Below are 24,958 nucleotides of genomic sequence, written 5' to 3'. Positions count from 1 at the left end.
AGGGTCCTGTGTCCATACTCTGACCTCTCTGGAACCTTGGCTCTGCCACTGGTCCAGATGGACCCCGAGGTCCTTTTCCCCCATGATCCTATGACCTCAGGAGCTTTTACCAACATGGTGACTTCTTGTGGAAGTTCCCCAGACTCTTTCCATCGCTCTTAGCAAGGCCGAGTTTAAGGGTGACCTTGGGCAAAGCACTGGGCTTCACTTTCCTCAAACTTTGTACTAGGTCATGATTTCTAAGATGCCCTCTGTCTCTGAACCCCCTGATCTTGTGATCCTGTACCTTCAGGGATTCTTCACCTCTTCTGTGTGTGCTGGACCCCTTGGGCAGTCTGGGGAAACTGAGGGATCCCTTTTCAGAACCATGTTTTTAAAGGCATAAATTAAACTACGCAGCATTTAAAAAGAAACCAATTCTATGAAATGGAGTTCTCCAATGTTCAAGTTCACAGACCCTGGGTTAAGAACCTCTGGATTCTTCTGTGTCAGCCCACCAGGAGCAGGGAGCAGAGTCAGTGTAGATTAATGGACAGAAGTAGATACTATCAAGGGACTGGGGTAGGGGTTGTCCTAGAGTGGACAGCTTCGTCTGGTCGAAGAGGGGCCTGTGGTATGGGTCAGAGAGGGGCGTTCCAGGCCACCCTCCTCCACTGACCACTCTGTCCTTGGCTGGGTAGCGCCCCCGCCGAGCCTGAGGAAGGAGGCGAGGAGGCAGACCGGCGGGCACGAAGCTGCCGGCTGCAGTACCAGCGTGCTGGCGTCCGGTTCCTCGTCCCCTTCGTTGCCCACCCTCAGGATGGGGGCCGCCATCTTACTTATCTCCTGGGCCCTGACTGGCTGCTGGATGTGTCTCACCTTGTGGGACCCCATGCCCGTGTCCAAGACCCCCGAGTGGCCACGCTGGAGGGTGGCAGCGTGCTGGTTGGACGGGAGCCAGGGGTCACTTCCTTGGAGGTGAGAGGGAGTGTGGGAAGGATGGGGCAAGACGAACAGTGGACGCAGGGGATTGGAGGGGTGGGGCATAGAGCCCTTTCAGGAAGGCTCTCCCCCTCCCCCTTCAGCTCTCCTTCCTGCCTTAGGTGCGCTCACCACTCTCCGACTCCATCCTCGGAGAGCAGGCTCTGTCCGTGACAGACGAAAAGGTCTCTGTGCTGGAACTTCGGGCACAGCCAGTCATGAGCATTTCCTTGGCGCTGAGCCGGGGCACCGCCCACCCTGGGGAGATCACTGCGACTTGTTGGGCACACACAGCTCCACCCGGCTTGAAACAGGTGAAGGCCAGGGCGGGAGATGGGTGCATGGATGGGCAGGGTCAACCTCCCCAAAAGGAGACAGGATCAGGGGCTCCAAAGAGAGAAGGATGGAGCCTAGAGGGGTGGAGGTAGTGGGGAGAGAGGGAGGAGGGAGGCCCTTTAATGGCCTTGAAAAGGAAAATGCTCAGGTCAGCCTCTGGCCCTGGGCCCCCTCTGGAGTGTAAAGGAGGGGGCTGAAGGCCGGTAGGCGATTAACTGGGTCGCCTCTCTCTCCGTTGTTTGCTTCTCTGTTATCTCCTCTCTCGCCTCTTTCGTGTGGGTCTCTGTGTGTGTGTCCATGTGGGTGGTATCTGTGTGTCTGCGTACGTGTCTCTGGTCTCCCATTGTACGGTGTCTCCCTCCCCCCGTGGCCCTGTAGGAAGTCGCTTTCTCCCTGTGGCTGGCCTTCTCGGACCGCACTCTGGCCCCAGCAGAGCTGTTTGGCCACAGGAACTTGGCCCTGGCAGTTTCCACTGAGGAGCCGGGAGCCTTCTCCTCAGCGGTCCCTGGCAGGGAGCGAGGGGCCTTCTTTGGGGGGCTGGTGAGTGGAGGGGCCAACGAGGGGATGCCCCTGCAGGTGGGGCTGCACTCCCCGGAGTCCTGCCGCCGGGGCAAACACCGGCCCCCGCTGGCCTCCACCACGGCCTGGCTGGGGGCGCCCCCCGTGCCCCCTCGGCAGCACGAGCAGGTCCCCCTGACCACCTCTGCTCCCCCGGTCACTGAGAGCAATGGGGGAGGGGGGAGGCGTCAGGGGCCAGGGGGCGAGGGGGGACTGAGGAGCAAGTTTGAGCGTCCAGAGGACCTCGGGGAGGAGCAGGAGGAGGAGGAGGAAGAGCAGGACGAGGAGGAGGAGATGGTGAGGGCCCCTCAGAGGGTGACGGACCTGGAGCTGGGCCTCTACGCCCTGCTCAGCATCTTCTGCCTGGCCATCTTCATTTTCCTTGTTAACGGTGTGGTCTTTGTGCTACGGTACCAGCGCAAAGAGCCCCCTGATGCCCCAGCCTCCGGGGGCCCCGCTTCCCCCCAGCCCCACAACTGGGTCTGGCTGGGGACGGATCAGGAGGAGCTGAGCCGGCAGCTGGACCGGCGACCCCCCCGGGAGGAGAGGCCCCCAAGCCCAGCTCCCCCTGCCCCAGGGGAGGGAGGCTGCCACTGTGAGGGAGGGGGGGGAGGAGGAGGCGGAGGAGGCAGTCCGGACCCTACCCCACCCTTGGGGGCCACCCTGCCCCGGAAGGAGCCCGGGGGCCGAAGGAAGCGGGTGGAGTTTGTGACCTTTGCGGCGGCACCCCCGGCCCGGCCCCCCGAGGAGCCTCCGGCCCCCGCGGTCCAGTCCATTCTGGTGGCTGGGGAGGATGACATCCGCTGGGTGTGTGAGGACATGGGGCTAAGGGACCCCGACGAGCTGAGAAGCTACATGGAGAGGATCCGGGGCAGCTCCTGACCTCCAGCCCCTTGGCCCCGATGCCCAGCCTGGGGACGTTGGGCCCACAGTCCTGGGGGGCGGGAGTCAGAGAATGCCCTTCCCCAACTGCAGACATTTCTCTTGTGGGTGCTGACCTGAGTCCTCCCGTCTCCCTGCCTGCCAACCCACCCCAAGGCCCTGGCTTCCCACGCCCCCACTCCCCATCTCACTGCTGTGGGGTGAGGAAGGGCCGGTGCCCCGCTATTTATGACAAATGTTTTATTCTTACGTTGGGTACAAAATAAAGTGGAAAGGAAATCAGAGCCCCGAGGCAGCGAGGCCTGTCCCTTGTGCTCGTTGCCTGTGGTCGTGCCTGGCCCTCGGAGCCCTCCCTCAGCCGCCCTCTTTCTCGGGGCGGCAGGTTGAAGCAGGCGCTGACCGCTCATACTGGTTGGCGATCCAGAGGAAGAGGAGGGCAGTGACGGCCTGGATGCCAGCCAGCAGGAAGAAGTAAAGGTCCAGCCGGCAATTGTTGATGTTTCCTGCGAGACAGAGAAGACTGAGCGCTTGAGGCTCCCTGCCTCGCCCGCCAGAGCCCGAGAAGGACCAGGCAGAGGCAGGGGATCTGGGTTCAGATCTCTCTCGGCACTTCCCTGGGTTCCCCCTCGGGGTTGGGAAGGTGTGGGGCTGCTCCCTGGCTGAAGGGCTGAGTTGACTCGGCTGTCACTCGCCCCAGGGCTCAGTCTGGTCTCCCCAGGAAAAGGGGACTCCTTTGGGTTGTATGATGGGTGCCCTGCTCGTAGCCTTCCCTTTGGAATATCAGGTGCCTGGTGGGGGGTGGTAAGGCTGGGGGAAAGTGTCACATTTTAACGTATGGCAGGAGGAGCAGGGTTGGGGCCCCGGGTTCTGTGGCCCCCTCACTGTGGGATGGAGCAAGCGCTTCTCTTTTATGGGCCTCAGTTTCCCGTCTGAGGAGTGTGGACCAGAGACTCCGAACTGATCATGACTGTAACACTAAGGCTACGTGTATCCAAGGGCATCTGATCCTTCACGGCTGGGGCATTGGGGGTCTGAGGGGATGGAATAGGCAGGGGACTGTAACCGCCCTACCCTCTAAGTTTATCCATCGCCCCCTACACACACGCGCACACTCACGCGTACGTACCATAATCCGTGGGACAGTGCAGCCAGCCCCCTTCTGGGAGGGACAGCAAAGCCACCAGGCCGGAGCCCAGAATTGAGCCGACCCCCGACAGGAAGTAGAAGATGCCCATGATGGCTCCCTGCATAGATCTGGGGGCTTCTGAGTAGGCAAACTCCAGACCTAGGAGAGAGGGAGGGACACAGACGTGAGCATGGGAGGCCAGGGCAGCTGGAGAGTGGGCGGGAAGAAAACCCCAAGCCCAGGCTGCAGATGCTAGGAATGAATGGGCTTCTCCCTTAAAACGCAAGCCCTATGCCTAACCACCTCCCTCGCTGCTTCCGGGTTTGGCTCTGAAGAAGAGGGAGAGGGGCCATATTTCAGGGCCGGAGCAGGGACCTGGGTCGTGGAGCCTCAGAGGACAGCCTGGTTCTGTTCTGGAGAAGGTCCAGGCCTCTGTACCCCCCCAGCTGACTGAGCTAGAATGGGGCCGGCCTATGTTGGGGGCACAGAGGGTGCCGGTCAAGACTTTGGATCTGGCTCTGTACGAGGGCATTCTCCCTGTTGGACCCAGGGAAGCTCCTTGGGGAAGCACGATGGCTTCACCTGGTGCCCACATGCCGCTCCCGACCAACACTGACCTGGTCCTCTCTTTGCCCATTATGACAGACTCCTCCTACTCAACAGCCGCCCACACCTTACACAATCTCCCTGAGACCATGCCTGCTTGTTTTCAGGTGGCCGCCTCGGATTTCTTTCTGCCCTTCTGCCAGGTGGAAGTGCCTGAGGGGCAGATTAGAGCTTGGCACAAGGCAAAACTGCCTGACAGAACTATCCCCAGATGGAACGGGCTGCCTTGAGGGGTGGTGAATTTTCTCTCCTTGGAGATCTCTAGGTGGTAGCTGGAGGAGTAATTGTTGGGTGTATTGGAGATAGGATTTGGCCCTCCATGTGAGGTCACTTCTAATTCTGAGGTTCAGTGGTTCTTTCTTTGAGAAAGCAGGGGTCGCAGGGAGAGCCCCTTTTTCTGTGTTGGGGCAGAAAAAGCTTCCTAAGTTTCTGGGCCTCTGGTTTCAGTCAGCAGTCCCCAGGTGGGGAGCCTTTCTGACCTCTTGGATTCACACTGAGTCATCCATCTTCGGCACCCACCATCCAACCATCCCTCCTTTGATGCCCATGCACGGACCCCAATAGGCTCCTGGCCGTGTCTGGGGAAAGGATTAAGGAGAATCACTGTGGTACCTGGGATGCTGGCAAAGATCTCGCTGATGCCAATGAGAAGATACTGAGGGATCTGCCACCATATATACATAGGCGCTGCAAAATACACATCTTGTCCGATGTGCTGAGTCACTGTCTCGTTGTGGTGAATGTATTGGAGCCTCTTGGTCTCCAGGACGCCTGTTGGGGAGTCACCAGGGTTGAGAAGCTCAGGGACTGTGGGCCGCAGTCTCACAGCCTCATCATCTACAATGCTAATGTACCCACCAGTGGGCACAGCCCTACAGCACAGGCCTGCCCCAATAAGCAAGGGTCTGTGCTCATGGACTGATTGTGTCGTGAGAGGAGAGTGTGGTGTAAGGGGAAGGCCCCTCCACTGGCGATCAGGAGACCTGGGTTTGAGTCCCAACTTTATCATCCTTATGTATGACCCTGGGCAAGTCATTGCCCTGCTTTGGCTTCAGGTTTCTGCTCTGTTGAAGAAGGGGTTGGGTTGGATGCCTGAGAAGGACCCTTCCAGTTCTAACATTCTATATTCTAAGGTTTCTCCCAGCTCTAACATTCTCTATTCCAAAGTCCTTTGTAGCCACATGCTGTCTCATATGTCCTAAAATGGCACCCCTTCACTGACTTTCTATATTTTAGGGCCCTAAAATGGCTTCTGTGACATTCTGTGTTCCAGGTTCTGAGGTCTCTCTCAGCTCCCACATGCTGTGTTCTATGTTCTATAGTCCTTTCTAGGACTGAAATTCTATGGCCCATCAGCTCTGGCACTCCATGCCCCATGTTTTAAGGTCCTGTCCAGTTCTGGCATAGTGTACTCTGGCACAAGGATTAGCAGCTTCATTTTTCCTACCGTGGTGTGTCTGATTTAGCCCGAGGGCCTTTATCGCTGGCACAGGACAGCCTCTATATCTGCCTATGATGACTAGATCCAGCCTCAGCTCCCCCACACTCCATGGTGGGCTGTTGGGCTATTCTCCCCTGTGCTCAGTGGGCCCCCACCCCCCATTCCCCAGAATGACCTGCCACAATGACGGAGGTAAAGCCAAAGAACATGCCCAAGGCCATCTTCTTGAGAAGTGAGGGGAGCAGCTTCCGCCGCTGCAGGAATGGATCGAGTACGTGGTCCTTCAGGGGCACCAGAATCAGCACCACGACCACGTTGGCCAAAAGGAGCCAGGCTCCCGGAAACTGGGAAGGAGGGAACCAGATCAGCACCTATCATGATGCCTGAGAAGCAGAGGGTGAGGGGGGGACCGGTCAGGGTCACTGCACAAGCTGATGGGATGTCCCCAGGTACCTGGGACAGAGGAGCACAGCGAGGGGGTGCTCTTAACCAGTCATTGCCCAGATGGAGGACGCCAGCTCAAGTCACCAGTTAGGGGAGGTTCAGGATGCCCTGACCCAGTAAAGGACCCCCACCTGCCAGTCACCACAAGTCAGAGAGGGAAGAGGGGAAGAAGGCAGACACAAGTGGGGCCCCGAGCAGATGCTTCCTGGGAGTCCCAGGGTTCAGCCAGGAGCTAAGGCTCACTCTAGCTCTGTACCTTCCCTGTGCCCAGTAAAGGGTTCTGTTTACAGAATGTGGGGAATAAATTCGGGGGGGGAGGGGGAGGGGGGGAAGGGTAGAGAATTTCATTAGAACGATGGATTTGGAATCAAGAGACCTGAGTCTGTCCTGGCCCATGCACTTACCAGCTGTATGAACTCTGCAAAGTACTTGGCCTCTCTGGGCTGTTTGTTTCCTCATAAGCAAAATGGGGATATTAATGTTCCCTACAGGGTTGGCAGGAGGAAGGGCTTTGTACCCATCAGAGCACGGGAGAAAGGGGAGATGTTCCTGTGAGTTGAACTGATTGGCCATTTCTGAGTGTCCTCAGCAGGAGAATGAACAGATTGTGCTCGGGAGGACTTACCTCAGTTCTCAAACTTTCTGGTCTGAGGACCCCTTTATACTCTCAAAACTTTCTGCAGACCCCTCCAAAGAGCTTTGGTTTATGTGAGTTCTATCTACCAATATTTACCATATTAGAAATGAAAGCATCTTAGTATTATTATGAAAACAATTTTGACCTTGAGGACCCCCTGACAGGGTCTTGGGGACCCCCAGGAGACCCTCTCCCCAACCACAGTCTGAGACGGGCTGGACTGAGGCCTCTTTTAATTCTAGCATCCTGTGCTCATTTCTAATGTCTGGGGATGCTCTGGTGTTCTGTGTTCTAAGGTTCCTGTAATACTCCATTTTGGAATATATCCAAGGTTCTTTCCATCTAGTGCTGACATTCTGTGTGTTCCATGATTTCTTCCAGATTTGACTTTCCACCTTCCAAGGCCCTTCCCAGCTTTAACATTCTATGTTCTCTGCTCTGGTATTCATGTCCTATGGGCCCTCCCAGCTCTGATATTCTGTGTTTCTCAAGTGAGTTCCAGCCCTGTTTCCTCGTGTGGAATTACAGGAATTGACCCAGGCTATTTGCTGACCTAAGCTCACTTCCTGTATCCCGAAGCCTTGGGGAGCTGGTGATGGGTCAGGGCAAGGCTGTTTCAGTTCCTGGTCTTGGGAGGGGAAGAGGAGGGTCAGTTGGAAAGGATAGGACTTTTTTTTTTTTTTTTGGCTAGGCAATGGGGTTAAGTGACTTGCCCAGGGTCACACAGCTGGTAAGTGTTATGTGTCTGAGGCCGGATTTGAACTCAGGTCCTCCTGACTCCAGGGCTGGTGCTGTACCCACTGTGGCATCTCACTGCCCCTGAAAGGATAGGACTTTGTCTTACCCTGTAGCTGCTACTGTCCTGGGAAAGCTTGCTGCTGCTGCTGCCGCTGCCATTGTCCAAGTGGGTCTGGAAAATATGTGGGATTTGGAGGTGCAAGCCCTGGAGGACATAAGTGGACTGCATCTGGAGTAGAGACAGAGATAGGCTAGGAGTCAGGCTAGGATTCAGGGTAGCAGATTGCTCCAGATTCACGAGGAGTCACGAGGAGGAAGAACGCCGCCCTCCCCACCTCCCACCTAGCCTCTCCCTGCCTCAAGTTACTAAGAAACGGAGTGGGTGACATTTGTAGCATCGGGGAGGAGGTGGGACTTTCCCAAGGTCCCTTTTCCTCGAGTTGAGCTATCCCAACACAGTGCTTCCCACGTACTTTGTGGTATTGCCCAGACCTGTGGTTCTAAGGGGCAGGGAACTCCCAATGAGAACGTGTCCCCTGCAACTTACAGTCTCAGAGAGTGGCCTGGGACACTGGTCCAGGATCACCTACCTGCTGGTGTTGGAGGTGGGACTTTAACCCAGATCTTCCTGTCCATGGCCAGCTCTCAACCCACTGCTACCAGGCTAACTTACTAAGCACTTAATAAGTGTTGGATTGGATTGGATTGAGGGGAAGGCCATTTAAAAAAATAATAAGCATTTATTAAGTTCCTACTGTATGCTGAACACTGAGGCACTGAGGATAGAAAGACAAAATAGTTCTTGATCTCAAAGAGATTACTTTCATTCTATGGGGAGACAATCTGTCTACTACATGAGTACATACAGAATAAATCCAATACAAAATAAATTTGCAGCATTTTGATTTAGAGCTTGATGGTTTAAACTGAACACAGTGCCTGGCGCATTAAGTAGGGGCTTAATAAATGCTGGTTGCCTTCATGAGACTTAGAGACTAGACCCTCTCTTTTTCTCTATGTGAAGCCTGGGACCCAGAAACGGGAACTGGTTTACTTAGAGTCACACAGGTAAGTAGGATGTTAACCTGCAAAGGGTTTGAATTATGTAGAGTCAGGATTTGAATCCAGGTCCTCCATCTTCAAATCCATTCCCTACTGCCTATAGCCACCTTCTTGGAGGGTTTGGCTGTTTTATCTGAACTTCCCGGGGTCCAGCTGACCCCAGTGGGGCAAACCTTCTATTTTAGGCAGAGCCTGCTGTGCCTGCCTTCCTTCCACTCATCTCCTACTCTCATCTTCTAGTTGGCCGCACCATCTTTGCTTTGCTCCCACCTGCCCCATTCCCTGCCACCCCCACTCCCTGATCTTGGAGCCAAGACAGAATCAACTGCATTGCCCCTAGAAGGAATGTGTCAATCTCCAATCCAATGGACCCAATCACCATTCCAATAACATAGATTGCCCCTCTCTGGCCACCACCTTCCTGGTGTGTGTTCTTTCCCCAACTAGAATATAAGCCCCTTGAGGGCAGGGGCAGTAGTTGCTTTTGAATTTGCCTAGCGTATAGTAAGTACTTAAGAAAGGCTTCTTTTAAGACCAAAGCAGATAGCAGAATGAATTAAAAACCAGAATCCAATAATATGTTGTTGACAAGACACATACTTGAAACAGAGAGACCACATAGAGTAAAGGTAAGAGGATGGAGAAGAATCTATTATGCTCCAGGGAAGTAAAAAAAAAAAAGGCAGGGGTAGCAATTGTGATCTCAGACAAGCAAAATCAAAAATAGACCTAATTAAGAGAGATAAGCAGGGAAACATCATTTTGCTAAAAGGTGCCATAGACAAATGAAGTAATATCAATACAATATATCAATGAATATATATGCATCAAATGGTAAAGCATCCAAATTCTTAAAAAAAACAACAACAGTTAAATGAATTACAGGAGGAAATAGTAAAACTATACCAGTGGAGGACCTCAACTTTCCCCCTGCCAGAACTAGTAAATCTAACCATCAAATAAAGAAGAAAGAAGTTAAGGAGATGAATAAAATTTTAGAAAAGTTAGCTATAATAGGCCTCCGGAGAAAACCGAATGGGAACAGAAAGGAATATATATATATATGGGCAATTAGGTGGCACAGTGAATAGAGTGCCAGGCCCAGAGTCAGGAAGACTCATCTTACTGGGTTCTGTGTGACCCTGGGCAAGTCACTTAACCTATTTGCCTCAGTTTCCTCATCTGTAAAGTAAGCTGGAGAAGGAAATGGCAAATCCCTCCAGTATCTCTGCCAAGAAAACCTCAAATGGGCCATGAAGAGTCAAACATGATTGAAAACAATTGAACAGCAACAAAGAAAGGAATATACCTTTTTCTCTGCTGTCCATGGCACCTTCACAAAAACTGACCATGTATTAGGGCATAAAAACCTCACAATCAAATGTAGAAAAATGGAAATATTGAATGCATCATTTTCAGACCACAATGTGATAAATTATATTTAATAAAGGGCCATGGAAATATAGATTAAAATAATTGAAAACTAAATGATCTAATCCTGAAGAAAGAGTGAGTCAAAGAACAAATCATAGAAACAATCAATAATTTCATTAAAGAGAAAGACAACGATGAGAAAACATACCAAAATGTATGGGATGCAGTCAAAGCAGTACTTAGGATAAAATTTATATCTCTAAATGCTTATATCAATAAAATAGAGAAAGAGCAGATCAATGAATTGGGCATATTCTAGAAAAAAAACAAATTAAAAATCCTCAATTAAACACTAAAATTGAAGTCCTGAAAATCAAAGGAGAGATTAATAAAATTGAAAGTAAGAAAACCGTTGAACTAATAAATAAAACTAGAAGCTGGTTTTATGAAAAAAAAAAACAACCAATACAATAAATAAACCATTGGTTAATTTGATTAAGAAAGAAGAAAACCAAAATGTTTTAAATTCACAATCAATGAAGATGAAATTAAAGCAATGATTAGGGGCTCTTTTTTTGCCCAGTTATATGTTAATAAATCTGACAATCTAAGGGAAATGGATGAATATTTATAAAAATATAAATTGCCCATATTAATAGAAGAGGAAATAGAATACTTAAGTAACTGTGTCTTAGAAAAAGATATTAGTGTGGCAGCTAAGTGGCATACTGACCCTGGAGTCAGGAGGATCTGAGTTCAAATTCAGCCTCAGATACATAATACATTCTAGCTGTGTGATTCTGGGTAAGTCACTTAACCCCGATTGCCTCACTAAAAAAAAAAAAAAGAAAAGAAAAGAAAAAGAAAAGAAACCATCAATGAGCTCCCCAAGAAAAGATCCCCAGGACCAGATGGATTCACAAACAAATTCTACCAAACATTAAAAAAACAATTGATTCCAATACTATATAAACAATTTGGTGAAATAGGCAAAGAAAGAGTCCTACTAAATTCCTTTAAGACACAAATAGGGTGCTGATTCCTAAACTCAGAACAGCAAAAACAGAGAAAGAAAACTATAGAACAATTTTCCTAATGAATATTGATGCAAAAAAATTACATAAAATACCAGCAAGGAGATTATAGCAATATATCAGAAGAAATATACACTATGACCAAGTGGGGTTTATACCAGGAATGCAGGGCTAGTGCGATAATAAGAAAATTTTCAGCATAATTGACCACATCAGTCATGACCATATCAACAAAAACAACAAAAATCATGATCATCTCACTAGATGCAGAAAAAGCTTTTGACAAAATTCCACACACATTCCTATTAAAAACACCAGAAAGAGTATGGATGGAATGGAGCTTTCCTTAAAATGGCAAGTAGCATCTATCTGAAACCATCAACAAGCATTATCAGTAATGGGGATAAATGAGAAGCCTTCCCAGTAAGAACAGAGATAAATCAAGGATGCCCATTATCACCACTATTATTCAATATTGTTCTAGAAATGCTAGCTATAGCAATAAGAAAAGAAAAAAAATTGAAGAAAAAAAATAGACAACGAGGAAACAAAACTTTCATTCTTTGCAGATTATATGATGGTACACTTAGAGAATCCTATAGAATCAACTAAAAGAAACTTCTGGAAACAATTAACAACTTCAGCTAAGTTGCAGAATATAAAATAAACCCACATAAATCATCAGAATTTCTATATACATTTCTCCCTTCCATATCATAAGGGTTAGGGGCATAGTGCCTCCAAGATCTGGGAAATCTATGTAAAATTTTTTATGCCCACCTTCATATCAGAGAAGAAGCCTGAATTTTTTCTTTTTCTTTTACAGGGTGTTTACAATACCTTATTGCAAAATTTGGGTTGATATCATACAATACTATACATGTGTTTTATACATTTCTGAGTTTCTAAACTTTTTCTGTCATCTGCTGACCTTTGCCGTGGCTTCCACAAAACTCCCCCAAAATTCCCATTTAGTTTCTTATGCATACCCATGATATACTGAAACAGTGATTGGTGAAAGTCATGATGTGAAAGGATAACTGTATTACCAACAAAGTCCAGCAGCAAAAGATAGAAAAAAAAATTCTATTCTATTTCACACAAATAAATTCAGATCTAAACAATTGGAGAAATATTAATTGTTCATGGGTAGGTTGAACCATATAATAAAATGACAGTTCTACCTAAATTAATTTACTTATTCAGTGCCATATCAATCAAACTGCCAAAAATTATTTTATATAGCTAGAAAAAAATAACAAAATTCATCTGGAAAAACAAAAGGTCAAGAATATCAAGGGAATCAATGAAAAAAAAACATGTGAAGGAAGGTGGCCTTGTTGTACCAGATCTCAAACTGTTACAAAGTTGTAATTATCAAAACAATTTGGTACTAGCTAAGAAGTAGAATGGTGGATCAATGGAATAGATTAGGTACACAATACATAGCAGTAAGTGACCATAGTTATCTAGTGTATGACAAACCCCAAAAGCCAAGATTTTGGGACAAGAAATCACTATTTGACAAAAAAAAATGCTGGGAAAACTGGAAAGCAGTTTGGTAGAAACTAGGTATAGACCAATATCTCACACTGTATACCAAGATAAGGTCCAAATGGGTACATGACTTAGACACAAAGGATTGTATCATAAGCAAATAAAGGGAGTATGGAATATTTTTACTGTCAAATTTATGCATGACCAGACAAGAGATAGAAAGCATAATGGAATGTAAAATGGATAATTTTGATTATATCAAATTAAAAAGGTTTAACACAAACAAAATCAATGCAGCCAAGATTAGAAGGAAAGCAGGAAACTGGAGAAATTTTTTTTAAAGCTGGTTTCTCTGATAAAGGCCTCATTTCTCAACCATCTAGAGTCCTGAACTAAATTTATAAGAATATGAATCATTCTCCAATTGATAAATGGTCAAAGAATATGAACAGGCAGTTTTCGGAAGTAGAAATCAAAGCTATTTATAGTCATATGAAAAACTGCTCTAAATCCCTATTGATTAGAGAAATGCAAATTAAAACAGCCCTGAGGTAACACCTCAAACTTATCAGATTGGCTAATATGACAGAAAAGAAAAATGACAAATGTTGGAAGGGATGTGTAAAAATAAGGATGCTAGTACACTATTGGTGGAGTTGTGAACTGATCCAACCATTCTGAAGAGCAATTTGGAGCTGTGCCCAAAGGGCTATAAATCTGTGTGTATCCTTTGATGCAGCAAAACCACTACTAGGTTTGTACCCCAAAGAGATACAAAAATATTTATAGCAGATCTTTTTATGGTGGCTAAGAATTGGAAATTGAGGGGATGCCCATCAATTAGGGAATGACTGAACAAGTTGTGGTATATGATTGTGATGGAATAATATTGTGTGAAGGTATGAGTAAGATGGTTTTAGAAAACCTAGGAAGACTTATGTGAACTGATGCAAAGTGAAATGAATAGACCCAGGAGAACATTTTATATAGTAACAGCAATGTTGTAAGATGATCAGCTATGAATGACTTAGCAATTCTCAGTAATGCAATGATCTAAAACAATTCAGAAGGACTTGTGATGAAAAATGCTATCCATCCCCAGAGAAAAAACTGATAGAGTCAGAATGCAGATTGAAGCAGACTTTTTAAACTTCCTTTATTATTGTTGGTTTTTGTTTATTTATTTTGGTCTGCTTTTTCCTTTGAAGCATGGCTAATATGGAAAGTTTTGCATGACTGAACATGTATAATCTACGTCAAATTGCTTGCCTTCTCAAGGAAGGGGGGGAAAGGGAGAGAATTTGGAGCTCAAATTTTTAAAAAATGAATAAAGGGGGGTCAGTGGAGTAGAAAGAACACTGTGAGAGAAGTCTGGGGTCCTGAGTCTCTTTCCAGTTCTGCCTCCAACTTGTTTCATGAGTTTACCTCAGTTTCCTCATCTGTAAAATGAGCAGAAGAATGTCTCTGGTCCTTTGTCTCCTAATCTCAGGGATTCATGTGGTGCTGGAAGGGAGCTTAAGAGACCACCAATCTAATCCCTTCATTTTATAGAGGAGAAACCTAAGGGAAAGAGAAGTCTGCAGTGGAGGGCCCCAGGGATCAGTGCTTCATCTTATGCCATTTATCATGTTTATCCATGACTTGTATGAAGACATTGAAGGCATAGCCATTAGATTGGGACATGGCTCAAAGATGGAAGGAACAGCTTATACACCGAATGACAGAATGTGTATCCAAAAAGATCTTGACAAGCTAGGAGATTAAGCTGAATCAAATATGATACAAGTTTATAGGAATAAATGTAAAGTCTCACACTTGTTCAAAACATCAACTTTACAGGTACAAGGTAGAGAGTGTATGACTAGACGATAGCCCCAGTGAAAAAGATCTGGGGGTTTTAGTGGACCATGAGCTCAAAATGAGTCAGCAGTAAAACATGGCAGCCAAAACCAGAAAAAAACAGGCAACTATCCCACTAAACCAGGCTCTGATCACACTCCACATGGAGTATTTATTGTTAGCTTTGGGCAACATGTTTTAGGAAAAAACATTACTGAGGTGATGAGCCATGGGCATGGTGAAGGGCCTTGTGTCTAAGTCACATGAGAATTGATTGAAAGAACTGGGGCTCTTTAGCTGGAGGAAGAGAAGACTTGGGAGATAGGATGGCCATCTTCAAGTAGTTGAAGGCCCATCATGTACGGAGAGATTAGACTTGTTCCATTGCTCTGGGGGAAGTAATGGGTAGAAGGTGCAGAGGCCAATTCCAGCCTGATATGGGGAAACCTTCTTAAGGATTACAGCTGTCCAGAAATGGAGTGGGTAGCTGCCTTGGGCGCTAGTGAGTTTCCCTTTCACTGGAGGGTCAAGGACGAATAATCTCTTGTCAAGGACATTGAAGGGTGGATTTTTTTCAGGTATGGATCGGACTAGACGCCCCCCCCAAAGTCAGTTTGTAGCAGAGCCTTGGCTCTCAAAAAGGATGTTATATATGCCCTACCCCTCATCATGGCACAACACAGAGTCTGGAGTCAGGGAGATTCATCTTCCTGAGTTCAAATCCAGCCTCAGTCACTTCCTAACTGTGTGACCCTGGGCAAGTCACTTAACCCTGTGTGCCTCAGTTTCCTCATCTGTTAAATAAGCTGGAGAAGAAAATGGCAAACCACTCCAGTATCTCTGCCAACAAAGCCTCTCACGGAGAGTCAGACACAACTGAAAACAACTTACCACCACCACCACCAACCCCCACCATGGGACTGCTGTAAGGATAAAACGAAGTGGAGATGAAAGCATTTTGTTGGCATATAATGACTCCTGAAGACTAAGGATATGTTAGTCACCATCCACATCAGACATTCCAGACTGTCTAGTGAACTGCCTGGCCTCTCCCATTCCTACCCTGCACATACCCCTGGACTCTGTCTTGAAAGTTGGCCCTCGGTGGGGACACGGTGCTAAGCTCTCCAGCAGAGGAGGAAGAGGATGAGGGATGCTCACCTGGAAATACACCATCCAGTAAGGCACCAGGGTCAACATCACTGGCAAGACCCTCACCAGCACCCGGAAGTTGGTGACATCTTCATGGTGGGAAGTGCCCCAGAGGGACCGCCTGCCAGGCAGCTCATCTTGTGAGGGTCTACAAGGGGAACAGTGTGGTCATCATCATCTCCATCTTCATCATCCCTTCCGCATCCTCAACCTCACCATTCATTCATTCAACAAACATTTATTAAATGTCTACAAGGAGTCAGGCACTGTGCTAGGTATGAAGGATTCAATGACAAAAGTAAAACAGTCCCTGCCCTCAAGGACTTATAGTCTATTGGAGGAACACCACATGGACACATATAAGTAAATACAAAACACATATATTTTAGGAATGGGGTATCAATTGAAGGTATCAGAATGGGCCTTGTGTAGGAGGTGGCACTGGACCTGAGCTTTGAAGGGATCTGGGGATTGTAAGAGGTAGAGATGAAGAGAGAGTGCATTCCAGGCATAGGAAGCAATTTATACAAAGCTGTGGAAATAGGACATGAAATTTAATGTACCATCACCATCTTTTCTCCTGAGCTTCATTCCCATGTGAGCGACTGCCTGTTGGATGTTTCTCCCTGAATGTCCCACTGGTACCTCAAACTCAACTTTTCCACAACAGAATTCATGATCTTTGCCCCCAGATCTACCTGCTGGGTATCCACCCCTTCCTGAAGTTTCCTCTTTCTGTTGAAGGTATCACTGTCCTTTAGTCATCCAGGTTCCCAACCTCAGCCATCTTCAACTCTTCACTCTCACCCCACATATCCAACCAGTGATCAAATGTTGGCACTTCTACCTTCACAAACATCTCCCTTCTCCCCATTCACATAGGCATCGCCCTTGTTCAGACCCTCATTATTTCTCACCTGGATTGTTGCAATGGCTTCCTTACTGATCTTCCTACCTCGAGCCTTCCCTCACTTTTAATCTATTTTTCACACCACTCTTCTCAACCTGGCTCCAATCCACCATTCTGGATTTAAACAGATTGCTTTCCTGCTGTTTAACAAAACTGGCTTTCTCTGCTCCTCACACTTGATCCCCCATCCTGAGTATCTGTGCCTGTCCTCTATGCCTAGAATTCATTTTTTCTTTACTTGTGCCCCTTAGAACTCTTAGTTTCCCTCAAAACTCTGCTTAATCACCACCTTCTACATACATGAAGCTTTGCCTGATTCCTGCCTCCCACCCCCTGCCCCCAGCTGCCCACCTACATCAATTTAAATTGATCTTGTGTCTATTTTTGTGTATTTGTATATTTATATATTTATAATGGTTCCACCAGCACCAAAGGGACTCTGGATTGGCCCATGTTTCAGGGATGCATTTAGATAGATAGGAACTGGAACATTTCAGACTATGAACTATTGTTTTCATCAGTAGAATATTTAGGTAGCCCTTGAGGGCTGAGACAGTTGCACTTTCTGTCTTTGTGTTCCCAGAGTCTGGCGCATAGTAGGTGCTTAATAAATGCTTGTCAATTGATTGACTGATTCTTATCCTAGTATGTTACTTAACCTTTCTGGGCCTCAGTTTCCTCCTCTGTCAAATAAGGGATTTGTCTGAGAGAGCCTCAGAAGTACTTCCTAGCTCTATCTATGATCCCATGAGTCACTTCTGCTCCCTAGGCCTCACTTTCCACATCGGTCCAGTGAAGGAGGTCACACTAGATGGTCTCAGAGGTCCCTTCCAGCTATAATCATGCAGTCCTTGGCATCACCACCTTCATCATCACGCTGGAATATTCACCTTACCTGACTAAACAGTGGCAGCACCGAGGACAGCACCTTTGGATGGCAAGCTTCAGCATGGAGGACACTTGGCTGCCAGTGGGGGGCTTGGTGATGAAAATAGGGCCAGCACAGACAAAGACGGACAGGGCAAGGCCAACACATGCAACGGGGATGATGTAGCCCACCAGGAAACTTATATTCTGCTGGATGAAGGCCACCAGGAACAGGGACAGAACCGCACCCAGGTTGATGCTCCAATAAAACCAGTTGAAAAAGCGTCGGGTGGCATCTCGGCCAAGGTCCATCACCTACCAGAGGGCAAGGGAGGCAGATGTGAGGGGGTGGGAGTTCATAGAGTTTGAAGCCCCCATCTCCAACTCTCGGTGTGTATTGCCTTGCTCCAGCCCACGCTCCTAACCTTTGTTCCTTGTGACACAAAGGCAGCGTGATATCATGGAGACGAACAAAGTATTTATGTAGCAACTCCTCATCTGGCACCTGGAGTTGAGAAGACCTGAGTTCAAATCCTACCTCTGACACCTACTGTCTATACACTGTGTGTAAGCAAATCATTTAATCTCCGGGGGCCTCCTTCCTCATCTGCAAACCTAGGCTAAGAATCCCTGCAGGACGCCCCTTATAGGGTTGTAAATCTCCAAGGAGATCATGTAAGAAAGCCTGTACTGTAATGTCAGCTGTTATAAGAGGTAATGCTTTGATAGGTCTCTCTACAAATATCTCACTCAATTCCCACTGGGAGGCAGGTTCTATGATTATCCCCATTTTGTAGATGAGGGAACTGAGGCTAAGAGAGGTTAGACAGCTAGTACTTGTCTGAGGCAGGATTCAAACTCAGGTCTTCCCAACTCTAAGTCAGGTGCTTTATCCACTGTGTCACCTGTTATCTCAACACAGCTACATGTAGGTACCTTCCTATGCCAGAGAGGAGGGCATGGGCCACATGCCTTGGTTCGTATCTGACCAACTTCCTCTTCTGAGTATGTGATTGTGTCCAGCTGTTAATACCAACCTTACTACAGTCTTTCTACTGCCCCACCTTTTCAGACTCTTGGCAAGATCCCTCCACAAAGAATATGGATCCTTTTGCTCTCTAAGACTAGATTATGGGGACCCTGCTGCTGATGAGAGCTTATACACTTAGAATACTATAGCATCTTGACCTATAGCAACCCAGTGAAAGCATCGTCTTATCTCCATTTAACAGATGAGGAAACTGAGATCTGGAAGGGAAATGACTTGCCCGGCTGATCACTGCTGGAGCCAAGACTAGATCCCAGGGCTTCTGACCCCAAGTCTTCAGTTGTTTCCCCTAAAACACATTCTCAGGATGTTTGGGCCATTGGGATGATCAAGTCTGCCCACAAGGGAAGCACTGATGCATGGGGAAGTGCGTTGGCCTTGAAGTCCCAGCCACGTGCGTCCTTTCTCTGACACTTGCCTGTGTGACTTTTGTCACATTGCTTCACTGCCTTGGACCTCATTTAGCTCCTCTATAAAACTGGTCTTTGCACTTTCTACTTCAGAGGGTGATTGGGAGAAAAAGTACTGTAGAAGTATAGTGGGGATGCCCAGAGGGTGCCCTGATCTGCTGGACTGGTGTGCCTCCCAAGGAGCTGGGGAAGCAAGCTCAGTTTCCACGGGGAGGGATGTAGGGTCTGTCTCAATGGAAAAACACTCATGCTCTGGGATCCTTGATTGTCCCTCATGACCAGAGGACTATGCTGAAGATTCTTGGCAACTGAGTCAGCATGAGCCACCCCCTCAGTAGGCTATAAGAAGAGAAGAAATTGCTTCTGTGCTGGACAGATTCCCAACATCCCCAACACCCAGGGCTGATGGCAGCACATGGCAATGGTGATTGTCAGCATATGCTTGCCTGGGTGAACCCCAGACTGGTTCACTCCCACTCCGTAAACACTCTAGCACCATAAAAATGGGAGTTATCATCCTTCCAACCACTGACTATGGTTTGACTTTCTCAAATTTCATGCAAAACTTGCTCCATGCCTCACTGGGTTATAATGAGGAAAAAGCTTTATAAAATCTAAACAACTCTAGAAATACTGTTTTTTTTTTTAGAAATACTGTTATTAATGATAGTATTTGCATTAGTACATAAGCAAGTCCTTTCCTTTTCTGGGTCCCAGTTTCCCCATATGCACAATGGCAAGTTTGGCCTAGATAATCTTCAAGGACCCTCCCGGCTCTAATCCCCAAAGTCCCACTCTCCCTTTTCCCACTGGCTCTTGAGTTGGTCTCTGATAGAACTTTTAGGCCAATACCTGCCACCACTGGTTACAGATTCATAACTCCTTGGAGACTTGCTTAAGTCCTTGGGCTTGGTTTAAACTATCCAGGGACATTCAGTGGTAGACTGCAGGTTGGACCCATCCAGAGAGAAAATCTAGCTAATAGCTCTGGAATGACTTCAGTTCTAGACACTATTTTCAGAAAGACAGGAAAGATTTGGGGGGCCAGTTGAAGAAGGTGGCCAGGAACGGTCCAAGGTCTATAAGGACCTAAATAGATCAGAGGAGGAACCAAGGATGTGTAGCCCAGAGAAGAGAAGACTTGGAAGGGACATGGTTTCTGTCTTCAAGTGTCTGAAGGACTGTCCTTTGGAAGAAGGATCAGCTTTGTTCTGTTTGGCCCCAGAAGGCAGTAAAGGAGAGTGTGAAAAGAGGCAGATTTAGGCTGGATGTTAGGAAGAACTGCCTTGGGAGATGGTGGATTTCTCTTCAGTGGAGCTCTTCAAGTGAATATGTTGCAGAAGAGTTGCTTGGCCAGGCACAGAGTGGGTTAGATGACCCCTGAGGTCACCCTCAAATTCAAGAGTCTCTCCTGCCAATTTCCAGCACTGCATGTGACGTAGCATTGAAGAACATGTGCTTTGGGATGATTCAGCAGCTTTCTTCTGGGTCTCTTAGTCTTGTGACAGCAATAAGGGTTGACCAGTGAGCCACCCACTCAGAAGATTTTAAAGGGAGGGAGAATTTCTGCTCTTGTTTTCTTGTTCTTTCATCCAGAAAGTAGGATTCTCTCTTTCTCTCCTCTCTCTGTCTCTATCTCTCCTCTCTATCTCTCTGTCTCTTCCTGTTTCTGTTTCTCTGTGTCTGTCTCTCCCTCTCCATCCTTCCTTTCATTTCTATCTCTTTTATTCCTCCCTCCCTCCTTCTCTCTCTCTCTCCCCATCCCTCCCTTAATTTCTCTCTTTTCTATCCCTCACTCTCTCCTTCCCTTCTCTTGCTCTCCTTCTCCATCCTCCTTTCATTTCTATCTCTTCTATCCCTCCCTCCCTTCTCTCTGTCTGTCTGTCTCTGTCTCTCTCCCTCCTTTCATTTCTATCTCATCTATCCTTCCTTTCCTCTCTCCCTTCCTCCCTTCTCTTTCTCACCACTCATGGAGGAGAGGAGTGCCTATGGTCGCTGCTCACATATGGTAGCTAGAGCATGTTCTTGGCAGTGCATGTGAGCTAGGTGAGCCTGAGTGGAGGGTTAGAGGCCCAAAATGCCTCTTCCACTTTGTGTTTCTTTCCCTGCATGTAGGTGACCAAACAGTGATTGTCAGATGGAGGTTTCCAGCCTGGGAGGCAACTTCTTGGGTTCAAGGAGCTCGTGGGTCCCTCATTCAGTGCTGGACACACTGGGCAAGAAGCTTTCTGTAACTACTACAATGTTCTTTAGAGGAGAAGAGGGCCATCCATAGCCTTGCTAGAAGACATGGACTTGGAGGGATTTGGACAGGAACACTGACATGAGATGAAAGTGAAATGCCTATTCACTAATCCAATTAAGTGTTCGTTGTTTTAATATTGTAACTATCAACCTCCCAGAAAAGTATATAGGTTACTGTATCTTGTTTTACTGAATCATGTTTTGAGGCATCTAAGTGGCACAGTGGATAAAGCATTGGACCCGGGGTCAGGAAGATCTGAGTTCAAACGTCCCTGAGGCACTAGCTGTGTGATCCTGGGCAAGTCACTTAACTTGTCTTCCTCAGTTTCCTAAAATGTAAAATGGGGATAATAACAGTATCTACCTCACAGGGTTGTTGTGAGGATCAGATGAGACGGTATTTACAAAGTGCTTAGCATAATGCTTGGCACAGAGGAGGCATTATATAAATGCTTATTCCCTTCTCCCCATTTAAGTCTTGGTCAATGTGTACTTATGAATCTTTTGTGTTATAAGCAGTCTTGTATTTGTGAAAAAGTAGCTGTCCTATGCCTGACCTATATTGTACATTGAGTATCTTTTAGCTCCCTTTTAGGGAAATCCTAGATGCGAAGTAAACTTCAGTGATTTCCCCCAGGGTTTTGGGGCACAGGCTAAGGAGCCAGAGACTTCAACAAAGAACCAGATCTCTCTCTTTAGAGCTTCCCTAGGGCTGAACTGAGTTTGAATGATCCCAGAGGAAGGGGACCTTTAGTGAGAGAGGGTGAGTCTCCCAGTTCTCACTTTCCCCACTTTCCTGGAATGGACCCATTGTTATACTGATGCACATCAATGATTATTCCATTCAAAAGTTGGGGCCATATTTGCAACAGGTCTTCAGGCATATTGGTCTCACCTCTAAAATCTCTATGCTGTCGAAGACTCCTTCCAGATATTCCTGAGTCAGTTTTAGAAGGGGGAGGATCCTAGCCCTTTCCTTTCATCCTGTTCTCATCTCAGAGAGACAGGTTGCTATTATCTAGCATGTCATAGCCTAGTGGGTCTCCTGAGGCCCAGAAAAAGGGAGTGACTTGCCCAGAGTTACACAGCAAGGTACTAATGGCAGAGAGAACTAGAATTTATAGGGTCTGACTGCTGGGGAAATTTTACTGGTTTTTCCCCTCCTGTTCTTGACTTAACAGAAGAGCTCTGGACATGCTGAGTGTTCTGGGCCTGGAAGCCAAGGCTTCAGAATATCCATCTTCGTTCAACACTTCCTCCTTCTTGCCTTTGGCTTTGCTCCAGGAGCCTGACAAAGTGATTCTTACCACAATGACCTCAGATACAGCTCATCTCTGAGCTCAGGATGTCTTCTCATGTTCTCTCTCTCTCTCTCTCTCTCTCTCTCTCTCTCTGTCTCTCTCTCTGTCTCTCTTCCTCTCTGTCTTTCTCTCTCTCTTCCTCTCTCTTTCTGTCTCTTTCTTCCTATCTCTCTCTGTGTCTCTTTTGTATCACACAATAAACTTAGAAACTTGTAGACTGTCAGAGTGGGGAGGGTCCTCAGAGATGAGGGGTACCTCAAAACCCAAAATATTGGGGCCAGAAGGACCATAACATAGAGGCTATCTGAGCTGGGAAGACCTTAGAATACAGCATGTCAGAACTAGAGCAAAATATTGGAGCTAGAAGGACCTCAGAATGTGGACTGTCCGAGCAGGGAGGACCTTAGAACCCAGAAGAAAGGAGCTGGGAGGGAGCTCACTTAGCATTGCTGGGCCAAGCCACCCGAACGAAACCCTGCTCTCAAGCAACATCCTTTCAGAGAATCTCAGATCATCAGAGCTGGAAGGGGCCTCAGAGGCTGTCCAAACACAACTTGTATCTGAACAAACATCTCTCTAAGCATACCCAGCAAATAGGCATCTTCTGTTGGCCTGAAACCCCCCCAGTGAGGGCCAGGGGGCCTGCTGACCCCCAGCAGCCCGTTTCCACTTTTGGACTGAGGAATTTCCAATGACCAAGAATTTCCTCTTGACCTTTAGCCCAAGTTTATCTCACTGCAACTTCTTCTCCTGACTCCTCAGGTTTTGCCTTGGGGGCCTAGCAGAATAAGTCTCCCCATCTTTGTAGGCCAACCCTTGGAGCCCTTGAGGCCAACCCTCATATCTCCCCTTTGTCCTCTCTCCTTCTTCCTAGTTACACATCTTCAGATCTTTTAACTGACCCCTATTTGGCCCGGGCTTGGAATGCTTCATTGTCCTGGCTGCCCACTTCTGGACATTCTCCCGTTTAGTGATTCCTCTGAAGCCCCACAAAGATGTCACAGAGAGGACACATCACTTTTTTCCTGTGTGTACCGTTTCCAGTTTTTCTTCGGACCCCAAAGATGCAGGTGGGTGTGGGACTGATACCAACCTGAGGAGGCTCTCTAATTCAGCCTTTTAACAAGTATCTCTCACCTCCTCCCACTCCACAGGGTGATTTTCTAAGCAGCCCCAGCCCCACAGGTTCTTGACATCACTAAGACCTGGCCACCCTTGTCTAGGTCTCTCCCATGGAGTGGGTCAAAGTCCACTCAGTGTGCCAGGCCACTGGGCCTGGAGGCCTTGGGGGCACAGGTGACCGCTGCTTTCCTTCCACATCTCCTAGAAATGTTCAGTAAAACATAGGCCATGGACCAAACAGCTGGTCTCCTGCTTCCCCCAACCCCAACCCTGACCCTGCACATTCTACTCACTTGGTCAGCACCAAAAGATGTGAGGTTGGCCTTGACTGAACTGATGCCCAGGGCCAGCAGCAGAAGCCCTCCGTACATGGTTGGGGCACAGTAGGGGCTGGGAGACTCCCTTTGGCAGTCCTTGGTAGGGCAGGCAGGCTGGATGGTGGAGGAGGGCAACTCCCCACAGAAGGCCTTCCGGCCATCATAGAAGGCCGTGATGGGCAGCAGACAGGAGGCGACCAAATAGATAAAGAGGCTGATGATGATGGTGGCGTAACGGCCGAGGTAGACATCTGCCAGCCACCCCCCAATGGGGGACAGGAGGTAGGAAGCCCCCAAAAAGACCAGCGCAGCCCGAGTTGCCTGCTCACCATCCCAGTTAAAGTTGAAACTGTTGAGGTAGAGCACGAGGTTGGAGGAGATGGCAAAGAAGGCAGCTCGCTCCAGCATCTCAGCCAGGAGCACCGCAGCGCACGCGGCCCGCCGCCGTCCCTGGACCACTGGGCCGCGGCTCCTCTGGGTGGGGCCCAGAAGGGGCCTCTGCTCCCCAGCCACGCCGTCCCCATCCATCACTCCCACTGGCTTCTTTCTAGCCTTTCATCCTTCAGTCCAGCTTCTGGCCCTCCTCTGCCTCACCTTGAACACCTCTAGCCAGCTGTCTCTCTTCCCTGTCCTTTCCCTCTTCTTTCCACTCTCTCTTTCCCCCTGCTTCCCTTCCCTCGCCTCCCTCTTCCCTCTTTTCTCTCTCCTCTCTTCTCACACTCTTTCCGTCCCCCTCCTGTTCCCCAAAGGTCTCCTTTCCTTGTTTGGTTCTCCCACCCAAACACTCACCCACACACCTCTAGTCTAACAGTCCTTCTCAGGGGCTTTCTCTCTGCTCCGGGCCCAAGCACCCACTCAGTCTGTCGGTCTGTCTTGCCTCCCTCTTTGTCACCTCTCCCCTTCCCCCATCCCTCTAGCCCGGTCTAGATTCCTTCGTGGTCCCTCCCCGGACTGTCTCTCGAGCTCTATCCCTTTACGACTCTCTGGACTCTCTGTCTCTTGTGTTCTCCTCACTTCCCCTTTCTCTCCCAGACCAATATCATCACATGATGT

The 24,958-nt window shown here is 48.0% G+C and overlaps 2 protein-coding genes across 2 annotated transcripts in view; one reads left to right on the top strand and one right to left on the bottom strand.

Annotated features, from left to right (window-relative positions):
* The window catches only part of TMEM132A (transmembrane protein 132A), a 12,804-nt gene extending 9,784 nt beyond the window's left edge, over positions 1–3,020 (top strand). Inside the window, exons 9-11 of the mRNA XM_027858848.1 lie at positions 681–957; positions 1,083–1,274; positions 1,675–3,020. Coding sequence (XP_027714649.1) covers positions 681–957; positions 1,083–1,274; positions 1,675–2,736 — 1,531 coding nt within the window. The 3' untranslated portion in view covers positions 2,737–3,020. The remainder of the gene's footprint in view (positions 1–680; positions 958–1,082; positions 1,275–1,674) is intronic.
* On the bottom strand, positions 2,962–24,958 carry SLC15A3 (solute carrier family 15 member 3). The gene is made up of 8 exons (XM_027858849.1): positions 23,882–24,958; positions 17,492–17,778; positions 15,696–15,834; positions 7,835–7,957; positions 6,085–6,253; positions 5,081–5,239; positions 3,863–4,021; positions 2,962–3,239 (listed from the first exon to the last, which is right to left on the bottom strand). Exons 1-8 carry the CDS (start codon positions 24,431–24,433, stop codon positions 3,091–3,093), a joined length of 1,737 nt encoding a protein of 578 aa, XP_027714650.1. The 5' UTR covers positions 24,434–24,958; the 3' UTR covers positions 2,962–3,090.

The sequence above is a fragment of the Vombatus ursinus genome, unplaced genomic scaffold, assembly GCF_900497805.2.
Source record: "Vombatus ursinus unplaced genomic scaffold, bare-nosed wombat genome assembly UNPS02013931.1, whole genome shotgun sequence".
NCBI classification, from domain to species: Eukaryota; Metazoa; Chordata; class Mammalia; order Diprotodontia; family Vombatidae; genus Vombatus; species Vombatus ursinus.
The sequence above is the reverse complement of the archived record's forward strand: the minus strand, read 5'-3'. Positions and strand labels throughout refer to the sequence as shown.

Bases quoted from the DNA above. Each gene is read 5' to 3' on its own strand.
- SLC15A3 (XM_027858849.1), bottom strand. From the start codon at position 24,433: ATGGATGGGGACGGCGTGGCTGGGGAGCAGAGGCCCCTTCTGGGCCCC. The intron at 17,779-23,881 runs GTGAGTAGAATG...GCCCTCTGGTAG, and splicing joins CATCTTTTGGTGCTGACCAA to GTGATGGACCTTGGCCGAGA. The intron at 6,254-7,834 runs GTAAGACAAAGT...CCTCCTTCCCAG, and splicing joins AGGACAGTAGCAGCTACAGG to TTTCCGGGAGCCTGGCTCCT.